A 26,106-nucleotide genomic window follows, 5' to 3' on the forward strand; every position below is an offset into this window, starting at 1 on the left:
TGCAGCATGGCCAGCCTTGAACGCGGCCACAATTCCAAACGAAATTTTTAACATAAGAGCAGGATTGACGCCTGCTCAGTGGCTTATGCCACTGGGGACTTGTGATAGATTAGATATTGCAACATGAAATCAGAATTTCACGAGCCAATATCTCAGACATTCTTTACCCACTCCCTTAGCCTTCTGGTAAATTTGTTCAGGCTTGCCCATGGATCGTGCATACCCAATTATGGTGTTATTTATTTATATTTCCAAGATGGCGGGAAATCGATCGGCAATGTTGGCCAGCATGAGGAATGACACCTGCTCAGCACGATGCCTTCACGACTCCGATAAGAGGCAAGAAAATGGGTGGATGGTTGGATGGATGGGTGGATGGAGAGATGACACCTACAGTATATACCAATTACGTACATTTAAGTATGTACAGTATGTGTATACATATGTGCTTTCTTATTATTTGCCGTAAACTGGCGGCAGCTCCTCCAAGCGCTCAGCTTTACACTGGGTCCCCGGTGTGAGACTGATGCAGCTTGGGGCTTGGGGGGGGGGTTTGGGGTCGTCCTTATAGGGGGGCAGTTGTGACGTCACAAAGACGTAATCGTTTGAAAAAATGCATCGCCCGGTTGCCGGGGTAGGCTACCGGGATAGGCGACAGGTTGGATGTGGGGAAATCCCCTGACACATTCACATGGGTTCCCATGACGACGGGATTTCTTTGTTGCATTCTGAGGCAAAGCTTTGGCGAAAAAGACGCAGAATATTTTGTGTCTATGTGGCTCGATAGCTGTGGGAGGAGTAGCGTACTTTTGTCCTATGATCGGTTATGATTATAATAATTCATTATAATTTATAATAATGATAAAATAGCCATTTTTTACAAAAAAAAATTATTATTAATAAAATAAAAATATAATAATAACAATAATAATAAAAATAAGCAGCAGCGGCGCTACCAGCGCATTTAATAATGTTTTGCATGTGGAAAGACAACCCAGCATATAGACACATACAGCACACAACTCATACATGATCTGGACCAATTATTTATCTTTATCAGCGACGACATTATCGAGCACGCAGCAGGGCGGCGTGACGTACTCTGGTCCTTCCGCCAGACCCGGAAGTAGTGCAGAACGTGAGAAAACAAAACAAACAAACAAACAACGCTGCTTCCAGAATATGTATGTATATATATATATATATATATATAACTTTGTACAATGATAAATAAACGTCGGATTGTGGACTTTAATCCTTACTTGTTGCGTCCGGGCGCTGGATGGCGGCTTGGTGCTTTTTGTTGAGCTTGGCGGCTCACGTCCCAGCACGATTACTGGCGTTTACCGTATCCTAGCAACAGGGCCCGCCCGCTTCCTGCTGGACCGGCGTCTCAGGGTCAGCTGACCTGTTATTATTAACATTATCATTCTAAATCACAACATATTTGTCGTATTCCCAACTGATGCCCAAAAAAAAAAAAAAAATAGAGAATATCCTTAAAAAGGAAGAGGAGGTGAAAAAGCAACACAAACATATTTATGCAAAGTATTTTCCCGTATCCTAGTAACAGTCCCCGCCCACTTCCTCCAAGCGTGGCGTCTCGGGGACGAACAGCTTCTTTCAGAATCCATTATTATTTGTATATTTATCATCATCATCGTCATTATTACAGGCATTATTAATAATAATAAATAACACATGATAATATATTTTATTTTTTAATCCAATGCCAATAATAGAGGATATTCTAAAATAGAATAAAAGAAAAAAACAAACAAACCTGAATACAAACACATTTACGCAAAGTATTTTAATAAATTCACAATTATACCCATGTACCTGGAGTCAGACACATGAAATTAAGCACCACTCTCAATGGCTGTACAGTATAACATGCTATGGAAAAAAATGTGCACAAACTACTTAATATCAAAATAACAATCGAAAATAAATCACAGGTATTAGAAGACTTCTACATCAAACATTATTGGTCAGAAAAAAACCTTTTTCGCTGGCATGGTCATTCAGCATGTTAGAATGGAAGGGAGAAGAAAAATAATGATCTAAATGACGTAAAGTCAGTGGTTAAGTGAGAGCAACATAACATCCAAAAGTGGTTCCTAAAAGTTGGTATTAAATGGGATTAGTCGCACAGTACGGTATACAGGAGAGGGTGTGGTCATTATTATAAAAAGAAGGGCTCGATCCAAAACACATTCTGACTCTGTGTGTTCCATGGCCTTCGTGGAGGCAAAGGAAATTAAAAAAATAAAGGCTTCATTTTTCTTTTTAATAGTGGCTCCTGGGGACAAACGAAAAGGCATTTGGAAAAATAATCTGACGATATCAAATAATAAAGACAGTCAAACAGTCTGTGGTTGTACAAGGTATTTACAGAGCGGAGCCAATGTCACCTATTTGAGTGTGCGTGTGTGTGTGTGTGTGTGTGTGTGTGTGTGTGTGTGTGTGTGTGTGTGTGTGTGTGTGTGTGTGTGTGTGTGTAAAACTGTGATCATTGAAATGCTGGATATAAATTAGCTTTATAATCTCATTTTCAACACACGCTCGGTGTTCTGCTTTGTGCTTTTGACAAAAAAAAAAAAAATCTATTAATAAGGAATTCATACCATTAAAAAAATAATAATTCATGAATTAATCTCTGCGGAGACCTGATTATGAGCCCTCAACATTTCAAAGAAGTCACACATATTACATGATGACGTTATTAACGTTAATTATCATTAACGTTGGAACCATATTCACCATCGATACATTTCTTTTTACGGAAGTGAATTGTGTGTATTTATTTTTTATTCTTTTCTGACACTTTACGATGACGGATTTAAACCCTCACTTATGGAACATGGTAAATGTCCGGCTGAGCAAACTACTCTGTGTTTTGGGGAAAAACAAGCTCTCCCCATTTTCCCTGACGTACAGTATTTTGTGACGCGACACTCACACGCAGTTCATCCGACAGATGCGATTACGGACTAGGTGTAAAGCGAGCTTTAGTCACAGTTACAGTACAGTCACAGTTGAAAGCCTCACTTCAGATCGGTGTCAGTAGTACTTTGGGAAATTAATCTCTTGTCAAAAGTTTATTGTTATTATTATTATTATTATTTTTTTTTTTTTTATGTTTTGTTGTTTCATCAGTAACTAGTTCCTAAACAGTTTTACAACAGATGATAGGCAGCGGAGGATTCATTGGCAAATGATGCAAGTTTGGACCAAGAGAGAATAGAATTAAGAATTAAATAGCACACCAGCCATTATTAGCAGAGGAAAAAAAAATAAAACAGCGTTGCCCTGAGACGGCCTCGGCGGTGCTGTTTCCACCACCGTCCTTTTAAGCCTGGAAGTCGTTCCCAAAGTGTCTACTCTGCTCCTCCGTCATGGACAGGTAGGTGGCCCTCATGCTGGGGGAGTACTGCGGACAATGTCAAGAGGAGAGACACACAGATTATACATTATTCAGTCATATTTATTGGTACGGTCTCACAAATAGGGGTTAGGGTTATTCATTAGCTGTAAAAATATGTTTATAAGGACGTTAAAATTTGAAAATAAAAAAGTGTAGAACTTTAGAAATAATCATAATAAGAACTATATCATAAATAAATATAATAACTTTTGCAAGTTATATTTCGAAGATTATGGATCTGCCGCATTAAGAGAATTTTTTTTTCTCCCAATTTTAAGATACTTATAAACTTTTTTTTTTTACAGCTAATAAATGATTTGACCTCAAACCTGAACAAAAAACAAGGGAGTCATCCTCATCAGATGCCTGTTGTGGACTGTACTGTGCTTTTAGATCGGGAGGGCAACACCAATTATTCTTAGAACATTTTGTTTTTTGGTTTACATTTCAAACCACAGACACTGTGGTGGGAGGCGGGCGGGGGGGGGGGGTGCGGTACACCAGGATAAATATAATTCTATTTATAATTAGAATTATAGATGGAGGGAGGCGGATGCCATGCACAGAACGTCACTACCACCCTTTGACCACTAAAGGGAGACAAACCCTCGATACAAGGGAGAAAAGGGAGGAGGGGGGGGGCTCCTGGAATAAGGACGATCAGTGAGTTTAAATTACAAGCCATGCCCAAAGAAGAAAAACATAATTAAAGAAATAAAATGACAAATAATTTAAAATATCGACCGTTAAAATAGGTTAGAAAAGGAGGATGCATCAGAGGAGGAGGAGGGATGGAAAGGCGGGTGAAGGAGACTTACTCGGTTTCTATGCTGAGAGTATACCTCCAAAAGTTGATTAAAGAAAAGAGGATAATAAAAAGAAATGAAAGATAGACAAACGGAGAAATGACAAACGCACAAACAAATCAAAACAAAATAAAACAAAAAAAATACATAAAAGAAGCTGTTAGCCAACAAAAGTACGCCTTCGCTGGAAGTGTATGATGGTTTTACTGTAGAGGTAGGAAGAGGCGCGGTCGATTTGCATAGTTTTGAGAAGTGTACTGGAAAGGACAGTAAAACACAGAGTGACACATCAACACCTCCTATCAATAAAAAAGAAAAGCAGGAAAGCAAATTTGATCAACCTCTTGAACTTATGTTATCGTCTAATCTCAATGTTCCTAATATTCAAAATATTCGAAAATATCATTGTATCACAAATACTGTCTTGTCCTTTTGTCGAATAGAAGTTCTCGTGATTATTAAAATGTGAACAGTAAAAAAAATTTATAAAGTCGTCGTCGTTGTCGTCAGGATCCATCTCTTGAAATTCTTATCTCAGTGAATACCAAAAATGGAATATAAATAATCATTTGACAGTTTATCATTCAGAGGAAACACATTGGGCAGAAACGTTATGTTACCAAATGTTAAAAAAGTGTAAGAACTCGCTGTTAGTATAAAAATGTTTTTCAGCAAAATCTTGGCTTAATTTGATTTTATTATATTATTGATTTCTTTTTTATATTATTATTACTTTTTAGGTTTGTTTTTGTCTTTTATTGTTCATTTTTAGGTTAATTTAATTGTTTTTTTGTTAATTTCAGGTTTCTGATTTACTGTTTACGGCCTAAAATTTTAGAATTATCGTGTATTTTAGGATACTTATAGCTTGTTTTTATTGCTTATTGTTCATTTGATATGTATTGTATATTGCCATTTTTTCTATGTTTTAATACATTTTATGTTTATTGTATATTGCCAATTGTTTTCTATTTTCATTCTACTACTTTATTATTGCCTATTGTTTTTGACAACATCTGGAACACTGCAGATATCATCTATCTATCTATTCCTCCATCCATCCATCGATCATCCATCCATCTATCCATTTATCCATCCATCCATCCATCCATCTATGTATGTATGTATATATGTGTATATATGTATATGTATGTATGTATGTATATATGAATATGTATGTATGTATATATGTATATATGTATATATGTATATGTTTGTATTTATATGTATGTATGTATGTATGTATGTAGGTATGTATGTATGAATATGTATGTATGTATGTATGTATGTATATGTATGTATATATGAATATGTTTGTATATATGTATGTATGTATGTATGTATATATGTATGTATGTATATATGAATATGTTTGTATATATATATGTATGTATGTATGTATGTATGTATGTATGTATGTATGTATGTGTGTATGTATGTATGTGTGTATGTGTGTATGTGTGTATATATGAATATGTTTGTATATATATATGTATGTATGTATGTATGTATGTATGTATGTACTGTATGTATCTGATGGAGGGAGTTCCATCATCATAAGAAGGACTCCTCTGGGACCCAACGCACCGAGGGCGGAGGAGAACCTCGTTCTATCAGAGGAACGTTCTCGTAGCGTGGGTTCCCTCCGAACAGAGCGGCCTGGTTCCTACAGGGAGCACAAACAAAACAGCATCACACAGAAGACAAAACACTAATATAGATACAGCATATTCAAAGAATAGTTTGGATTTTTCTTTTAAGTTTATCCCTGTTTAACACTCTCGTGTAGCATGTAGGTTAGGCTCCATCTGGAGTTCAGTGCAAGTAATTGGGGACAAATCCAAAATCGGGTTCATTGCAAGCAATTGGGGGAAAAATACCAAATTGAGTTCATTGACAATAATTGGGGACAAATCCCAAAGAAAATGTACTGGGTTTTATTATGACAGTCGCTGCGCAATGAAAGTGTAAATATCAGTGTTGCACCCAAATGTGTGACCTGCCGAATGTTGTGATGACGCAGATGACTGCTATTGCAGTTTCGGGAAAATCCCCGTCTTCAGAGGAGAGCGACAACCAAACACTTTTTAGAGATGACCTACACTTATCTCATATTCGTATAAAAGCTTTGTGCTGAGATACGTACTGTCGTTATTTTACAGAAACTCCTGCAGTAGGTGACTATTTTCCGGTTACCCGTGAGCCCCGTCAAAATACACATGTGGCCTTTCAAATACAGTGAAGATGGTCAGTTCTTTATCCATTTCCTTGTGTGGAGCTGCCGTCTTCTCCTCTTCATACACACTAATGTTTCAGACGTGGAGCAGATACGCAGGGAAAATAGCGTCGCACAATTTGGCAGGTCACGCATATGGGTGTAACAGCGGTGGCAGCGATGAAAATAGTGGCGGTGAGGTCAGCGAAGACACTGCGCCGTGGCATCGTGTTGCTTTGGCTGAATGGTGGAGTATGTTTTTGGGTCTGAAGGCAGATTGTCGACTTGTCCGCCATTACTCTGCGTTGAACTCAGGGTGGAGGAGGGGCGGAGCGTCCAGTTTGGTGAAAAGACTGAAACCTGCCTGCGTACTACATGAGGGCTGAGATTATAACATGGATAAACTTAAAAAAAACAAAAAACATTTGAACTATTCCTTTAACAGTTCTATATTGAAGTTGTATGCACTATATAATGTGGGTTTTTACTAACTCAATTTTAATTGAATTACAATATTAAACTCAATACATCTTAATGTAAACAATTCAGTTTGCAGGGTTTTGTGATAGAAATTTAGAATGAAAATAGTCCCGCCCAAAAAAGTTTCACTTTAAAACTTTGCTTTTTTAGATTTCTTCAACTTAAAATTAGGTTGAAGTGAGCTTTAAATTCCAATTGAAGGTTGAGGAAACCTATAAAGAAAATAGTTTTTCAATGCATTAAAGCAATATTTTTCGTGGAATTAATAACTCATACTTTATATGTTTTTTTCAGTTTATATTCAGACCACCTTAAAATACTTGTTGGTGTTTCATGATGGCATAATATATACTACGATAATATTCTACTTACAGAAGGGTTAGAAGTTTAACACTATTATACCTTATACTATTAATTTTAAGTACACACACAATCACACACACACACACACACACACACACACACACACACACACACACACACACACACACACACACACACACACACACACACACACACACACACACACACACACACACACACACACACACACAAAAACACCCACATGTAGTGTGCGATGGGGGCGGTGGAGGCAGGCGGGGCGGGCGGGGCCGGCGGCTGCAGGCTGCTCTGGCTGCCCATGCTGCTGCTGTAGCTGCAGAAGCTGTGCATGTTGCTGTGGTGGGGCTGCTGGCTCAGCGCCCGCCGCGCCCGCGGGTTGAAGGGGTCCGCCTCGTCCATGTCGTCATAGGCCCGCTCCCTGCACACACCAAGCCCAGACGTCACCGTGTGTGTGTGTGTGTGTGTGTGTGTGTGTGTGTGTGTGTGTGTGAGTGTGTGTGCGGAGGAGAGGTTAATCATTAAATTGTCCAATTTGACCGCTGGGAGGGCGAGTGCATTTAGCCCTTGGCACTTCACCTGGTTTCAACTTCTAATCCAATGGACTCTTAAACTTGACACTGCATAGATTTCCAGCGGTAAAACACTGCTGTTCCAAATTAAGAGGCAGTGTCTCATGTTTTATATATATTATATAATATATTTATATATTTTTATATCGTTATATATAGATTTTTAATTGTATTATATATATTTTTTTTTTACTATTATATATAAATATATATATTTATTATTATTATTATTTATATGCAATTATTATATTTCCTTTCATTAAAAAATATTATAAATATATATCATATATAGTAATGAAAAATATATATATTTTCAATAAACTTGTTTTGGTTGTTAACGGGATAAAAGCTGCTGCCATGTAGGGAGCTTGTGGGGAGATAATTTGGGGCAAAACAAGGTCGTCGGGGCGGAGAGGGGTGGACCGACCTGCAGGCGATCTGTCTCCACGCCCGGGGGATGGCACACAGCATGAGGCAGAAGGCGCAGGCCGCCAGGACGGAGAAGAGGCAGAGGTAGAGCAGACCCTCCACGCCGTCGTAGCACACGCCCACCAGGGCGTCCAGGTAGTCCTGGAGGCGTCCAAAAACACACACAAGTTTGAGACGTCCCACCTCAGGCGGCACCGCGCTGAACACGTCCCGGGAGCCCAGCGGCCCCGGGCCTGGTCAGTGCTTGGATGGGAGATGTTGTGTTTGTATTCTCCTCTTCTGCTCCCCGCCCGGTGTTTTCGGCCACAGGTGGAAGTCCTGTGTTAGCGGACCTCGTTGTGGACCGTGAGCAAGCGGTGGGACGCACCTTGTTGAGCCCCCTGCAGTCCAGCAGGGCGGTCAGCTGGTGCAGGCCGGCCTCCGAGGAGTTGAGCAGGCGCTGGATGCTCAGCAGGTCTCTCTGCGCGCACAGGACGACAACTCAATTCAACTAAAGCACAGCCCTCGCCCTCGCGCTCCGCCGTGACACGCCGCGGCATCAGGCTCAGGACAGTGCTTCTCAACCTGGGGTCTGGGGACCCCGCCGGGGATCCTTCGAGAGGGTCAGAGGGTCAGGCAGTGTGGTGCAGAGCAAAATGGTTACGCACCCCCAATAAAAAATGAATTGTCACCTGGTGCCTGAATTCTGTGTTTTCCTTCACATAAATCAAGACATTTGCAAATCAATGCAGAAAAGGCACAAATTGGTGCGTCAAAATTCACCAGAATGCATGAAATGGGGGGCGGCCCCCCGCTTAATGCTATGTTCAAAGGAAACCTACGCCACTGGTCACAGAGACTAAATCTTCTGAATCAAATGGTGTCTGAGGACTAATGCGTCTCAGATTGAACGTCCTTGATATGGAGAAAGGTTGAGAATCACTGCTTTAGGATAGAACTTCACTTTGAAGTTGTGTTAATGGTTGTGTGTGTGTCTTTGTGCGTGTATATGTGTGTGTGTGTTTGTGTGTGGGTGTGTGTGTGTTCGTGTGTGTGTGTGCACTTGTGTGCATGTTTGTGCGCGTGTGTGTTTGTATGTGTGTGTTTTCGTGTGTGTGTGTGTGTGTGTGTTTTCGTGTGTGTGTGTGTGTGTGTGTGTGTGAGTGTGTGTGTTCATGTGCGTGTGTGTTCATGTGCTTGTGTTGTGTGTGTGTGTGTGTGTGTGTGTGTGTGTGTGTGTGTGTGTGTGTGTGTGTGTGTGTTCACGTGCGTGTTCATGTGTGTGTGTGTGTGTGTGTGTGTGTGTGTGTGTGTGTGTGTGTGTGTGTGTACCTCAGCCGTGGGGAAGATGGGCACAGCGAACTGCAGCAGACCCTGGATCTGGATCTGCATGGTGGTCAGTGACCTCTGGAAGACGGTCAGAGACTGCGAAGAACGCAGAAACAAAAACCTGTTATTCATTAATAAATGTGTGTGTATATATATATATATATATATATATATATATATTTTGGCGGACCAAGGTTACGGCTGCAGAAGGCAGCGCGGCTTCCCTTCCCGCGGCCGTCACTCCTCCTGCGTCAGACTGATTATTATTGTTTATTATTCATCACTTTGGCCAGCGAGCCTTTCTGTTTTTACTTCTACATCACGTGGATGGGCGGCTACGTGTGTGACACAAACGAGACAAACTTGACCAAACAAGACTAAACCAACTTAAATCCAACTGAGCTACGGAAGGAAATAGAAAAAGTGTGGAGTTGCAGTAAGAGGGAGCCACCCCCAGGGGGCGCCACACACACACAAACACATCACCACAAATGTACAAGTCGGTTGTGTTTTATTTAATTGGGTCATCTTATGCTGATGATATGGATATAGATCTATAAGCGTTGGTTCGTATTAAAAGGGTTTGTGATACATACTAAAAATGGAATTAAAGTTTGGTGCAACAAGGTGAATGGATGAACCTTGATTTAAACCAGGCTTACATTTAATCCAGGTTGGTGCAACGCTGCTTTTGTGGCAGAGGCTCGATGTGGTCAAGTGGTTCACACTGGAACACCTGGACTGCAGCCTGCTGTTTAGTCTGGACTTGAGCCTGTAGTTAAGCCTGGATGACTTTAACCTGGACTACTTTAGCCTGGACTTTAGCCTGTACTACTTTGGCCTGGACTACTTTAGCCTGGACTACTTTGGCCTGGACTACTTTAGCCTGGACTACTTTGGCCTAGACTACTTTGCCCTGGACCTTAGCCTGGACATAAGTCTGGACATGAGCCCGGCTACTTTAGCCTGGAGTTTAGCCTGAACTTTAGCCTGGATTGAGCCTGGAGTTAAGCCTGGATTTAGCCTGGAGTTTAGCCTGGATTTAGCCTGGATTTGGACAGTTTAGCCATGGAAAAGTGAATGGAGGGGAAACAAGAAAGAGGGAGAAAAGAGCTTTAGGCTCAGGGTTAAAGTGAGGGAGTGTGAGGTGGAGCTGCTGCCGGCTCGATTCGTTTTTTGCCGCTGGATTAGGTGTGTGTGTGTGTGTGTGTGTGTGTGTGTGTGTGTGTGTGTGTGTGTGTGTGTGTGTGTGTATGTGTGTGTGTGTGTGTGTGTGTGTGTGTGTGTGTGTGTGTGTGTGTGTGTATGTGTGTGTGTGTGTGTGTGTGTGTGTGTGTGTGTGTGTGTGTGTGTGTGTGTGTGTTCCTGTGTGTCGGCCACGCCTGCTCACGTGTGTTGGGGGCGCAGGATAATAACATCCGAGCTCCGCCGGGGCCGGGCAGGAGGAGAAATAATACGACTTTTCGGAGCAGAGAGAGGGAGTGAGAGAGAGTGAGCGGTGGAGAGGAGGTGAGCGAGGTGAAAGAGGGCGGGGCTACACAGGCCGCGAAATCTCAACGCGTCTCACGCCGGGGATACACGACAAGACTCCTGAAAGACTAGAATCCTAGCCATGGAGCGCGTCATTTGAAGATCCTTTTTCCATCCCATCACCACACACACACAAACACTACCGCAGCGGTTCACGATATGAGGTCCGGGGACCCCCCGGGGTCCTTCAAGAGCTCCCTGTGGAGTCCCCAGCCAAAATGGTTGGCAGTTAAACTTTTGCTCTTTTTACCGAACCTGATCCTAATTTCAATGTTATCTCCCGAACTGTAGTCCAGACTAAATCATATCTAACAATGAAAAATCATCTCAGATTCGGGTCCCAGAGACAAAATCTTATCTTCAAATGGTTAGATAGATAGGCGGACAGACAGATAGATGATGGATGGAGAGAGGAGGACTGGAAGGGAGGTATTTTGGATGAAAGGATCCAATGGGCAGATGGAGAGATTTAGGACAGAACATCGGCGATGAGGTGGAGTGGAGGTGGTACCTGCTGGAAGGGGTTGGAGCGCGTCTGGTTGCAGTACACGTAGTAATGGACGATATCTGTGGAGAACACACACACACACACACGCGCGCGCGCATACACACATGCATGAACACACACGCGCACACACACACACAACAACAAGATTGTGTTATCACACACAAGATTATCCTGGTAAACCAGCAACACACTCGTACCCACTTGTCTGGGAATACAATTATCACCTCGGGACGTTTTAATTACGACCACATTATCTCACCGCTGCTGATGATCCCCTTGGTCTGACTCATCAGGTACTTATCAGGGGCCACGCAGAAGTCGCTGGTTCCCTGAAGAACGAGATAAATACAGAATAAAATGTGGGGTAGTACCCTGAGGGGTACTTAGGGGTACTTTGGTTACTGCAGGGGCTACTCTGAAAAACAAATGTCTTCAAAAATATTGGTTATACAGTTTATACTGTTTAAAAAAACCACATGACCTTCTTCAATTTTCTTGAAGAAGCACAGCTGTGACTCAGATGAAAAAAAGATCTGAGACTTAGCAGACACTACTTAAAAAAAGTTTGAGGAACCACTGATCGAGAAAAAAATATAAAAATAATATATGGATGAATCAAAATCGCACAGAATGTCTATGTTGAACTCAAATTCAACGTTAAGACCATTCAATGACCTTTCAAGGACCCGCAAACACCTTTTATCTGCCTTGGCAACAGAGCAAACAAAATACAAATCCTGAGCAGCGATCTCCTCTCGACTGTGTTGCATGAATGCTAAAACGTCTCCCTGCCCCCCCCCACACACACACACACAAATAAACAAACACACACACACACACACACACACACACACGTACACACACACACACACACACACACACACACACACGTAAACACACACACACACACACACACACAACCAATAAACCCAGTAGCGGGGTTACTCTGCAGACTGGGGGCTGGTTCATTAGTAAATCAGGTTGCCAGATCCGTTTCCAGACTCCTGCAGCGAGGAAGTTTATTAGCGGTTGCAGAAACGCTTTTGGTTTGAAATCCTTCTGGGGAACAGCGACACACACACACACACACACACACACTCTTCCTCACCGCTGCGCTCTATGATTAAAGGAGATTGTGGTGGTTTCATCACGCATTCATAATTGATCCCCTCCCAAATCAACACAGTCAGTCACACACACACACATCAAAAAGTTGAGAGAGAGCAACGGAAACCACACAGATCTCAGACGTGGATCCTCCGAGACATGCGTGTAGTCACGTGTATTTAATAATATAAATTAAATAAAGCTAGCAAACACAAATAAATATTGCAGGAGAACAAAGAAACATCAACATATGCAGGAAAGCCGGTTTGGCTCAGTATTTAGCAGGTAGAGGTGAACATACTTATAAACCGTTCCCTTATTATTTAAAAATTGCTTTGAATAGCTCAATAAGTAATAATTCAAGACCAGTTCTTCAAGGTCTGTAATATATATTATATATGTATTCTTAATATATTATTTATTATTTTATTTTTATTGAATGAAAATTGTTTGTTTGCTTTATTACTGTTCATGTATTATTAACAATAATAAAACAATAATAATAATAATACAAAAAATAATAACAACAATTACAATTAGATTGTATTTTATTAATCCCCCGGTGGGAAAATTCAGGAATGATATATAATTAATTATTGTTAATTATTCTTGAATTCGGGAATCTTATTATATTATTATTATTATTATTATTGTAATTATTTTGCATGATTGGCATTCATTCATGTGCATGCTTTTTGCATTCAATATTTTGTGTTTGAACGTTTTAAGTTAACCAATTTGTAAACCACACTGTGTGGCAAGAAAAGCAATTTAATTAATATAATTCAGTTCCATGTTTATTTTCGTTCATTAATTCCTCTTATTTCGCCGCCCATGAGTTACAGTATTTTGAATGCGTCTGCACAATCAATATGCGCTTGCATGTGCACTAATAGACGCTTAGGCATGCGTGACAGCAACGCACGCCCTCATAATAACGTCATTTAATACACTGTTGTCAGGAGCAGCCGAGGCGGCCCGCTCATATAACTGCTTCACGAAGCAGCTGTTTTTTGGTGTGCGTGGCCAATCACCGCTTGCATTCAATTCCAAGCCCCGGACCGCGTTTGCTCTCGGGCAAAGTAAGGACCGGACAGCTGTAAAACTGCTCCCTGGTTCAGACTAAACCTCCTCTAATCACCCAGGAAACCTCCTCCTGCGCCTCCCGCTCCTCTTCCCACGGCTGGGAGCCAAAGAGCGGGCGGCGCGAGGGAACCGAATACGGCCGCGTTAATTTCGTCTCCCGTGATCATTTTCAGTCTGCGAGTCCGAGGGTCACTCGGCCTCTCTCTCTCTCGCGCTCGCTCGCTCGCCGAATCCACGATCCGATTCGGGATCGGCGAATGCCCGCGTGTAGGGCTGCAGTTACCGGGCCACGCGGCATCGTCTCGCGTCATTGGTATTAGAGCGGTCACGGTAAAACCTTGGTCCATTCGGAAAAGGAAGGGCAGTTCTGTGGAGGAAGAGCAGAGAGTAACGAGCGCCGCCGCCGCTGCCACCCCCCCACCCGCTCGGCGCTGTTAAAAGTGCAGCATGCGTCGTCCGGGCTCCCGCGGCCCCTGCGGAGATCACCGTTTACAGGCTTGACAAGAATTGATCTGCGGACCCAAACACAAAGGGCTGTCAGTCAGTCAGTCAGTCAGTCAGTCAGTCAGTCGGACGGTAGGGGGCTCACCACTGCAGTGGCGAGGTCGGCGCCCAGGGAGGCCCAGCTCAGGATCAGAGTGAGGACGCCGAACACCATCATCCTGCGGGAGAGAGACACCGAGGCAACGGCAAGGTCAGAGCCGAACACCGGGTAATTAGAAGCTAGACAGTGACTGCGGTGGGCGACATTTTGAATACAAAAAGTGCACAAGTGGATAAACTATTTTTTACAATATGTGCTGTCATTTTAAGGGGTTCTCGAGGACATAAACATAAAATGATACGCAAACGTACAAGTACGTCAGTGAAATGAAATAATTACCTCGCAGAAAGCTTGACAAACTGATCAGGGGTCACGGTTAGAACACTAGGTGTGTCTACCATCTCAGGCTCCGCAATTACCTGCGATGTACAGGTTCTCTTCACATTACGCCATTTAGCTTTGGACACTTTTGTCCAAATATCAACTGTACAACACAGTCATAGCACTGACACAACGGCTAAAAGCTTCTGTAGAAACAAGTAACAGAGGTCGCACCACCGAGGGATTTAAAGTGCACGGAGAACAGTAAGGGTCCCAGGATGGAGCCCAGCGGGACGCCGGCGTTTAGAAAGCAAAGTCACGGACAGACATCCTCAATCCACGACACCCGCTTCCAACGACTGGCCAAGTGCGATGGAGGGTGGAGACCACTGGAAAAATCTACTTCATCCAGTGATCCAAAACAGGAATAAGAGTGTAACCCAGCAAAGTGCAACATGCTGGCATAATTAACAATAGAATTGAAAACATTTAAAAATATACTTTTTTTTTAACTTGATTGATGACTACTAGAAATAGTCCTCAAAGCCAATTCTTAAAACGTGGAGTCATGGTGATCAATTACCAGTTATTTATTAGTGAATTGCACGATCTGATAATGAAAACATTATATTTTCACACAAAATTATATACATTTAAATATATATTATTTACGAGTATATGTTTCATAATAGACAAAAAACGGTTTTCAGTCCATACTGTATATATCAAATATTGCGCCACTTATCATTCCGACCGGCATCTTTGAGGAATGCGGTGACGCACAGAGACTTGTTTTTCTTGAGCAGAGGAAATGGTGCGACCCCCCCCGGAGAGTCCGGCGGTGATCTCACCGACATCCAAACGGGAGGTCAGAGGTCACGTTTACGACTGTGGGAATCTTTCTTTTCCGTCCTCGGCAGAAAGAGCGACTCGTCGAGAGGATTTGAGTGTTAACGTCCCGCCGGTCGCTCAGACATCCCTTAATAGACGGCAGGTGTGCGGACGGAAACAAAAACAAAAAACAAAAAAAAGCGATCTATCCATTTTATTTATTTATTTATTTTTAAATCAATTTTGTTCCTCCCTGTTCCTGTCTCTCTATCCTAATGACCTCATAACTTACAGGAAATTACATCAGGGACGCATGAGTGATGGAGGGGGTGGTGGTGGGGTTCACACGTCCGTGAATAAACAGAGGAACAAAAAGATCAATACAAGATTACCAGATGAGCTCTGATGCCACGGCAGATAAGCTGTCGTTAGGCAAAATAATCTCTCGCAAAATCCAATAAGGCCAGTACACCCCCCCCCCCCCCATGGCACCCCGGTGGTGAAGACAAAGGACAAATAAATAAGTTTAAATATTACTTGTGTCTGCACCCGTGTGCAACCTGCACCCTATCAGTCCATCAGCTCTTCCGTCAACACAGTGCTGGTCCCATTGGCGGGAGGTGGAGAAAGGGGGATGACCGCGCCATTTCTTCTCCGTCGCTGAGTGTTCCTCATACACCCCCGTTCTTCAAGGCCAATACCACCGCCTTCAAGCATGGAAATGCCCCAAACTACACCCTCCCCCACAACCCCACCTCCTCAACTTCTCTGAATCTGAGAACAAGGCCATCGGGGCGACTGGAGAGGCTTGGGTTTTGTGACCAACGCACACCACCCATGTACATTTTGGCCCCCCGACCCCCCCAGAGAGCTCCGCAGAGGTGAACCGCAGCTTTTCGGCGAAATTCATCAAGCGTCTCGGAGGAGGAAATCGGTCCCGGCAGTCCGAAGATTGCCAAATTTGGCCCCTGATTTTGGGTGCAGAGCAGACGTGAAAATGATTTTTATCAACTGCCTTAACCTGGGAAACGACTCCTATTCCCAGCGGGGCTACGGCAGACTCCCAGAAAAGAGCTCATTTAGGTAGTTCACCTGTGAGAGCTTGCATGTGCGTGTGCGCGTGTGTCCTTTGGGTTCAGCCACTGCGACTCCGGTGTGAACCCAGCGAGAGGGGAGAACAACGGCGTCTAATCGGCCCCTACGGTGCCAGCGGCTCCTCATTCATTTATTGGGCTCCGCTCCGGGCGCCACCGTGCACAAACTGATGTGCGAAAATCCGCCGGAGTGAGAGTCCAAACACACAAACAACCAAACAACCAAACAACCAAACAAACCCCAGACTAGATTCATTTTGCGGTTAATTGCCTTTCAATTCCATTGTTTTTTGTGTTTTTTTTTTGCAGATTTCAGGTGATATGAAGCGATTTCCGTTGCACGGTTATTTCCCGGCGAGGAAAGGGAAAGGCTGAAAAGCTGTTCGTCTGTTCCCTCCATATTGCGTCTGAGTGACCTGGAAACGCAATTTCAAACCCTGACTCAATTAACCCCCCCCCCCCTCCTCCTCCTTCCCTACGGTGTGAATCGGGGGATTCAAGGATTATGGTGTTGATGAAACACGTTTAAAAATGTTCTTGAAAAAAGGCTTTGTGTTCCTTCTCCCCGCGCCCGTTCTATGGACGGTGTCATTTGAGTCCTGGGGTCTAAGCCGACTACTCGGATTATCGATGCTTGGTGACTTGTGGCCCCATGCGAGCCTCCCCCCCCTCCCCCGACATGGACCCCCGGGGCCTTGGGGACGGATGGAGGGAGCGATCCCTCCATCGCGCCCTGGCGGAGGGAAAAACCTGCAGGAGCAGAATAATCTGTTTAGTCTGGAACAGTAGTTCTGGAGAACGGCGACACGGCGCACGCTAAGGCTTCTGAGACCTGACTCCTCCACTAGCTGCCTGCCCGTCTGTCTGATGGACGGACGCACGCAAACTGTGACCGCAACACACCCCCTCTCTTCCAATAAACTGAATTCACTCACGACTTCCACTTTCAGTGGAAACAAGGACAGGGAAGCCAAGGTCCACCCCTCTGGTGTGTGTGTGTGTGTGTGTGTGTGTGTGTGTGTGTGTGTGTGTATGTGTGTAGTGATGTATTGTGTCAAATCAAAGCTCTGCAGGAGTGTTTTTGACCCCACCCTAACACCAATCCCAAAGACAACTCTTGTGTTTTTACTGCATTGCCGCAGTAACAGTCTCAGTTAACAGAGATTTATTATACGCTGTGAAAATCTTGTATAAAATATTCAGTGTACACGTGATATATTTCAGGTTGTCGCTGCCCTGAATTGCATATTGCCAATTTTTTCCATATTTCTTTTACATAATATTAAGTTTATTGTATTTTGCCAATTATTTCTATTTATTTTTTAGTGATTATATAATGTCATTTTTTTTTATTTATAGTTATTTTTTAGGTTTATTGTATACTACAATTTCTTAAATATTTTGGAACATTTTTTGCTTCATTGTATATTGCCTTTTTTTTCCACGTTTGTTGCATATATTGAAATCTTTCTCCATTTCTATTCTTATTACTTTGTTTTTATTATAATATATCACATTATATCCATGCTAGCTGGCAAGTCAACATCTCCGCTTCTTCAGTTCCACTTTCCACCTTTACCATTTTGGATCCAGACGCTGACACAAGTTGTTTTCCAGACGACGCACTGGGAAGCTCCAAAGGTACGTCTCGCTCTGTCAAATGAGTTCAACGCGGTGGAATTTCCCTGTAAAATTAGCTTTAAAGTTTTTTTTCCGAGCAGGTGGAAGTGACGGGGTGTGGAACTCACGTGGTCAGCAGCCAGCGGGACTGCTTGGCCAGACCCAGACAGGCCAGCAGACAGATGATCAGGTCCAGGATGAGGAGCAGCAGGTAGGTCAGCCACCTGCAGGACGGATGGAAGGATGGGAGAATATGTAAATGGGGAGGGAGAGAGAGAGAGAGAGAGAGAGAGAGAGAGAGAGAGAGGCCTGCCGAGCGTGTACAGTGGCTGTTCACTGGGACTCCAGACGTCCAGATGGCTCCCTAATGACTGGACTTACATCCACAATTCGAGGGGGCGAAGGGGTGTCACGCCATCCCCTCCTTTTCTACTTCCTTTTCTTGTTCGACCCCGGTTTCCCAATTGAGACACGTGGTGTTGCTCAAACGACGCCTTCAGCAGACGGTCGCCCCCCCCCTTCCATCGGATCGGACCCTAACCCCGCCCATCCGCATGACGTAGACGAAAATTTGGTTCATCAGAGCGGGACACCTTCTTCCATTGCTCCATGGTCCAGTTCTGACGCTCACGTGTCCATTGTAGGAGCTTTCAGTGGTGGACAGGGGTCAGCATGGACACTCTGACCGCTCTGCAGCTACACAGCCCCATACGCAGCAAGCTGTGATGTCCTGTGTGTTCTGACACCTTTCTATGCACTGCACACCGGGAACAGCCCGCAAGACCTGTGGTCTTGGAGATGCTCCGACCCAGTCGTCTCGTCATCGCAATGTGGTCCTTGTCAAAGTGGCTCGGATCCTTACGCTTGACCATTTTTCCTGTTTCCAACACATCAACTCGAAGAACTGACCGTTCACTTGCCGCCTGATACATCCCACCCCTTGACAGGTGCCACTGGAACGAGATGAGCAATGTTATTCACTTCACCTGTCAGTTGTGGCTGATCGGTGTATATCAAATTTTATATAGAAATTTAAATTTAAATGAATTATTTTGTTGTGTATATAATACACACATCCTCTGTCTCCGCTTGTGAGGTCTGAGCAGGGATGTTACTCCTCCCTCGGTACTTTTTCAGTCCGGACAGCCAGACTTTTCGTTTCATTTCTCTTTCTTGGTAGTTCCTCGTTTCTAATTTCCTGCTCCACCCGTGTCACGTCCACATTACTTTTCTTCCCTCAACCTCCATTAGCGTCCCCTCACTCCTCGATCTCCGTCCCTTCCATTCCATCCTGGCGATCTCTGCCGATTCCCTTCAGCTCTCCCTGGCCTCGGACCAAAGCCTCCCCCCTCCCTTCCACCTCCGTCACCTCTCGCTATGGGCCAGTCTCTCTCTCTCTCTGTCTCTCTCTGTCTCTCTCTCTCTCTCTCTGTGTCTTGCGCTCACACTCGCCCCTTTGTCTTTCCCTGACAATCCCATCACTCCTCTATCTCTCGCCCCCTCCACCCCCTCCCTCCGGCATCCACCTTGTGGCCGTTCATTTCCTCATCCTGTCTTCCTCCCACGAGGCTAACAGGCAGGGCGAGTCGAGGGTTTGCCCTTTAAAAAAAAAAAAAAAAAAAAAGGCCGGTAGCGGCCACCTTGGGCCGAGGGGCTCGTACACCACCTGAAATCGTGATGACAACAGAGTTTCGGCTCTTGACGAGGGGGAAAAAAAGGCTCGTTCGATTTTCCGACTGTTTGTCTCGTTTGATGGAGTCGGCCTAAGGCACGGCCGAGCGAGGGAGGAAGTCCCGCGAACGAGGGTGGGAAGAGGCGTCGCCGCCGAGCTGCGAATGGAATCCTTTAATTCTGTCACAATTGTTTATTTTGGCGGCCGACTCCCGGCTCCTCCGAAAAATATTAGTTCCGTGCGAGCGTGTCGTTCCACGCAGGTTGTTTGTTGACGAGATCTATCATATCGGTTGGCGAAACCCATATGAAAGTAGAGGAGGGTGACGTATGCTGTTAGTAATTAAATAATTACGCTTAATTACATCACATTACATCATTTAGCGTCACCCCCAAATTCACACCAAAAGCCTCACGTCACGTAGCCGGATTGGTTTGTGGTTCATTGTTTGTATTTCGCCCGGCAGCTTCTGCCTCGAATACAACCTGTTTTATCGCTGGATTGAGTAATAACACATAAATAGCTTGCGGCTGTTGACGGCAGCTTCTCCGCGGGGCCGAGGGAGAAGCCAGGAAGGGCAGCGGCGGGTTCATCCCATTAACCGGAGCAGGATGCAGGACATCTTCAATGTATGGAAGTGTATTTGTTCAGCTGTTTCTGTGATAAATAATTGTTATCTTAATTTTTTTATTATTATTCTATTTGTGGTTTCATTAATAAATTGAGAAAAACATGCAATGGATAGATACTTCTACGTTTGACAAAAAAAAACAACAACAAAAAAACAACATATGAATAACTTAATAATCCCTTATAAATAAACAAACAGACTGATTTTGCTTCTAAAAAAAATCTGTTGTCAAGTCAGTTTGACCGGAGCCAAGACGTAGCGGGCTCACCTCCGTGCTGCAGTACACCAGACCAATAAAGTCTATAAAACGACTTTGTGAGCATCAAGGCAAATCTCAACCCCATACCCCGGGCCTGATATATGTTTTCCTGCTGGAATGATAATATTTTCTTTAGAGGTTTAGTTTGTTGTGGGGGAGGATGTTTTTGTTTGTTAATTTGACTCAGTGATCCACGTCAGGGCGGCACACCAGCGATTTCATATGAGCGGTCGATGCATACCGGGTGCTCGGCGATTCAACATTTCCACTAAATACCCCTTTTGAATGGACCTCTACGGGAATCTACGCTCCAGTTTACTCCGGAGTAAATACATTTTGTTGGACCGATCAAACCACTGTATATCCCTCGGACACCAAAACCTCCTATAGGAAGAAGTAACATTAATGCAGTAAGAGATTACAAATCAATCAAAAAGTTTCCTGCTCTCCTGTAAAATTCTCAAAATGTCAGTCACGCCCTCGCAGCATTGCCATGCGAGCCCCGGCAGTGTATGCAAATTGAGAGTCCAGCCGAGCAAGACGCGGGAATATTGAAAGGCATGCATGCATAATAAATGTAGGAAGTTTTTTTTTGTTTTTTTTATTAAACCAGAAAAAGTTGTTAGCGAAGCAAACCAAAGCAAAACAAACAAAACAAAAAAAAAAACAGAACAAAAACTGCTTTTTATTTTGGGGGGTGGGGCAGCGCCGGCGCTTAATGCAGGGTTGAAAGCCAGCACCGTCCGAGAAGCGTCGCGGTTGGAGATAATGACACTGCGTCTCCGGCACCTCACCACAAAGACATTGTCCCGTATCGAGCGGCGCGTTAAGGGGCGAGAGGGAGTCGGATTACAGATCAATGGATGCACACCGGGCCTGTCCCACTCCGCCGGCCGCCGATCAATACCCAATCAGCCCCCTGGCCCCCGCCCCCCGCCCATAAAAAGCTTAGGCCTTCACTTAAAGCCCACACTAAATCACGATTCAAGACCCGCCGAGCCAAGTTATGTTTCCATGTCGAAAGATTTAATACGGACCCACAGTTTTAGTATATACGAGTCCATTTATGCTCCATACATTAACTGGTTGATGAGAATGACATCAGATTACGTTATTTCCCCCCGAACCCCGCGCGGCGGCTCTTCATCTCCGAGTGGGTTCGGAGCATCGCCCCGATGAGCCACACTGCATCGTGAGTCCGCTAACCTCATGATGTACTGGGGTCATAGCGACGGGTGCGGTTTCTACACAAGCATGAATGATTCATGCCTGAGCAGGCGACCCGCCATTCCATGCAGGTGGTCGGTTTGCATCTGTTCAAACTGTGCCAGCACTCGCGCCACGCTGCCACCCTGGAAACCGCCGAGAACATCACCGAACGTCTCACACACACACACCGCCAAGGCCTCGACGGAGTGCCCCACCCGACGCGGTTTGGCGGTGGCGGGGGCCTCACCTGTAGTACTCGATGCGGGAGGTCTGGTCGGCCACCGAGGCCAGGTCCACCTTGGCCTCCATCCAGTCGGGCAGCCCCAGCAGCTGCTTTATCACGCTGTCGGCCATCTGCTGCATGAACTGCAGGGTCTGGACGTAGTCGCCCCGCGTGGCGAAGATCTCGTCCAGCCGGGCCAGGTGCTGCTGCAGCCCACTCTGCATGCTGCCCATGGTGCCGGAGACCTGGGGGGGGAGGGGGCAGCGGAGAGGGATAGAGGGTGTCAAAAGGGCCGACGCTCGGGGTGGTATGTGTGGAATGACGATGGAGGACGGTCGGGCCCCGGGAGGAGGCTTAACTCAATTGGGGGTCGGGGTTTCCAGAGTCCCCGGTGTGACTCCCGGCTGAGAGGGTTTGGGTAAATTGGATGGAACGCATTTCCTTCTCTAGTCGGCCACTGAGGGCCAGCCAGAAGGTTCTGTAATATCTCGGAAAGTTTGCAAAATTGCAAAATTCCAACCGCACCCTGGGACGAACTTCCCGGGTACAACCGGGGGTTTGGGTCTAAACTCTGGGACCGGTGATGACTGCACAGGACACCCCGCCCTCCATCTACATGGTGTTCAGTCCGTATCATCCTTGACTCTTTTTTCGGGCGCCGAATTGATGCGGCGACACAAGGGGCCCCTTCCCTAACGACCTTCCCCATCTCTCCCTCCCCCGCCTGCCGGACAAGAACAGTTGCATCAATTCCGGTTTTACCCTCCTCTGCGTCTTCCCCTGGAAGATAAACGTCCCTTTTCCTCCGCTGTCCTTCCTCCGTGGAGGTTTACCAACCCCGGGCCCCGACGGAGCGTGAATGCAGAGGAAACGTCCTCCTGCGGCGAGCGTTCGGCTGGATCGCGACCGGTTCACGCCCGTCGGGAAAATTAGGACTCCGGGGGATGCTTGTGTTTTGGGGCGACTCCCGCCAAATTCACCGCCGGACAGAATGACCCAGTGCGCGCGGGGGGCGACGTCACCGCCACGTGACGGACGCCGGGGCACGGCGCGCATTTCCGAGCCGGCTCAGTGCAGATTCAGGCGCGAAGAAAAGGCGAGGGGGAGCACGCTCCGAGGCGGGGGAGTCCTTTCCACTGGATTGTTGAAAAGGTTAATGAACGCCCGCGCTCGGCCCCGCGTGCACGGGCCGAGCGAGAGAGGCTGAGTCGCGTTGTTGCTGGGCTTGTGTTTTCTTCCGGGACGGGGCTGGACAGGTTGGGTGGAAGTAATTTGCTGGTTCTGCATTCGCTGCCCACAATTGACTGCCCGTGGCGCGAGAGAGAGAGAGAGAGAGAGAGAGAGAGCAGGATGAGAGAGAGAGAAAGAGAGCAGGATGAGAGAGAGAGAGAGAGCGGGAGAGGGAGAGAGAAGGGGAGGGGGATGGGAACAGAGAGAGAGAGAACAGTATGAGAGAGAGAGAGAGAGAGAGGGAGAGAGAGACGGGACGGTGGGAAACAGGGGTCGACTCCACCAGAAAACAGTTCTGTGGGCTTGTTTGTTTTCGGAAAATTTCAAAGATCACGAGCCCGTCATTAAACATCTTTTATTCAAGAACCATTTCCCGTCGAAGTGAGGCTGAGATAATGCAGCTTTTTCATCTAAAAGTTGTTTGAAACGATTGTCTCCAAATAAGTGTCAATTACATCATTTTGCAACGCGGGGGGGGGGGGTAATGTGATTTGATGGACTGTTGTTCGTTTTTTAAGTCAGTGCTTTGGAGGGAGAATTTGGGGGGACTTTGGCTGTGGCGCACGGCCCGTGGGGGTTCGGCCGTCACGGTTATCTGAAAGCTCATCACCGCGGCTTCGTCCCCGAACCCCTCAGATCAAATCCCGGATGAGAAGTCGAGCGGTCGGCTACACCGTATCGTCTCCATCCACGCCTTTTGTGTCCCCCCCCCTTATCCGGGGAGGCAGCCGGCCGCCCCTGCCTTATCTCGCCTCCATCTCCCGCCATGACCCCGCCGCCCGGGGAGATACCGCTCCCCCAGTCTCCTCTGTCCCGTCTCCATGGCGGCCCGATGTTGCCGGGGGGCGCCCGACACAAAGCTCCTCTCTGTGGCCAGACGGGTGCGGAGAGGAGCCTCTTTTTTTTATTGATGTGGGATGGCGGGCGGAGTGCGGCAATTTGGCTGCGGGACGCTCATTTGGACTCGCCAGAGGACAGACGACAAACAAAGGGAGCGATGTCAAACTGCGGCGGACGAGGCAAACACCGACCGGTAACAAACACCAGGACAAACAAACAAGGGCCGGGGGGAATGTTTAAGGACGTCGGGAATGGGGGTCGAATTTCAAGACCACCGGAGCCCGCGGCAAAAAGGGTGGTTTTTCCAAACGCCCGATGGTTCGCTGGCAACGATCAAACCTCCCAAGGTCTTTTGGCTCCATAGGAGCTTTGAAGGATCCGTCTGGTGATGCGGGGGGGGGAAGTGTGAGGACGGTGATCGGCGCAGATTTCCCCCCAACCCCCCGCGAGGAGGGCAAACCGAGCGGAGACTCCGGCGCCCCTGGGGGAGGGGAGCTCCCGGGGCCGGCGGTCCAAAGGCCCCCGCCGCTTTGCCCGCTCGCATTGCTCGCTGCGTTCTGCGCGTTTGGCTCCCGTGAAACCCACGGTGCGGTGGGAGGAAGGCGGCCACCTGTGACGGGCCGCCCGTCCCTTCCGAATCTGGCGTCTGGACAGCGACCGGCGACAGAGCACGGAGCGGAGCCACTGAGCTCATAAAACATGTTTGTAATTATGCCGCTGGCCGGCGTCCAGGGCTTGTCAGAGCCCTGGGTTGTGTTTCACTTTGGCTGACCCACACACGAGCGGCCAACTTCACACTGCCATGACCCCATACACACACACACACACACACACACACACACACACACACACACACACACGCGCGTGCAGCCAACTTCACACTGCCATGACCCCCCCCCACACACACACACACAGCCAACTTCACACTGCCATGACCCCATACACACACACACACACACACACACACACACGCGCAGCCAACTTCACACTGCCATGACCCCCCCCCCACACACACACACAGCCAACTTCACACTGCCATAACCCCACACACACACACACACAGCCAACTTCACACTGCCATAACCCCACACACACACACACACACACACACACACACACACACACACACACACACACACACACACGCGCGCGCGCAGCCAACTTCACACTGCCATGACCCCCCCCACACACACACACACACAGCCAACTTCACACTGCCATAACCCCACACACACACACACGCGCACACACACGCGCGTGCAGCCAACTTCACACTGTCATGACCCGCCCCACACACACACACACACACATACAGCCAACTTCACACTGCCATGACCCCACACACACGCATGCACGCACACACGCGCACGCAAGCACACACACACACACACACACGCGTGCAGCCAAATTCACACTGCCATGACCCCACGCACGCACGCACGCACGCACGCACGCACGCACGCACGCACGCACGCACGCACGCACGCACGCACGCACGCACGCACGCACACACACACACACACACACACACACACACACAGGACCATTATTATCAAGTGTGTGCACTTCAAATGAAACATCAAACCCCAGTGCACCCTCGCAGAAGCATTCGTGGTGGATGGAACGCAGCCCCCCATCACCTCCAGGGCCGAGGGTTGGGGGGGTTGTCTGTGGGAAACTCATGTCCCCAAACTGCACTTCTGCACGACACAGAGGTACTGCCATTTACACTGAGCGTCTTGTGTGCTCCGTTTGTCCATGATTTTGTGTGTGTTTTTGTGTGTGCGTGTGTCTGTCTGTGTGTGTGTGTGTTTGCTGTGTG

The 26,106-nt window shown here is 46.3% G+C and overlaps 1 protein-coding gene across 2 annotated transcripts in view; it reads right to left on the bottom strand.

The window, feature by feature from the left end:
* Positions 1-1,798: 1,798 nt before the first annotated feature.
* ttyh2 (tweety family member 2) overlaps positions 1,799-26,106 on the bottom strand; it is a 51,654-nt gene continuing 27,346 nt past the window's right edge. Inside the window, exons 4-14 of one of the 2 annotated variants that reach the window (XM_080021461.1) lie at positions 22,239-22,459; positions 18,349-18,444; positions 14,400-14,472; positions 11,877-11,946; positions 11,621-11,676; positions 9,583-9,675; positions 8,639-8,731; positions 8,270-8,412; positions 7,497-7,691; positions 5,824-5,902; positions 1,799-3,436 (exon numbers count right to left, since the gene is read on the bottom strand). In XM_080021461.1, coding sequence (XP_079877587.1) covers positions 3,356-3,436; positions 5,824-5,902; positions 7,497-7,691; positions 8,270-8,412; positions 8,639-8,731; positions 9,583-9,675; positions 11,621-11,676; positions 11,877-11,946; positions 14,400-14,472; positions 18,349-18,444; positions 22,239-22,459 — 1,200 coding nt within the window. In that variant the 3' untranslated portion in view covers positions 1,799-3,355. The remainder of the gene's footprint in view (positions 3,437-5,823; positions 5,903-7,496; positions 7,692-8,269; positions 8,413-8,638; positions 8,732-9,582; positions 9,676-11,620; positions 11,677-11,876; positions 11,947-14,399; positions 14,473-18,348; positions 18,445-22,238; positions 22,460-26,106) is intronic. The other variant, XM_080021462.1, reaches the window with a different exon arrangement.

This window comes from Zeus faber (assembly GCF_960531495.2).
Source record: "Zeus faber genome assembly, chromosome: 20".
Lineage (NCBI taxonomy): Eukaryota > Metazoa > Chordata > Actinopteri > Zeiformes > Zeidae > Zeus > Zeus faber.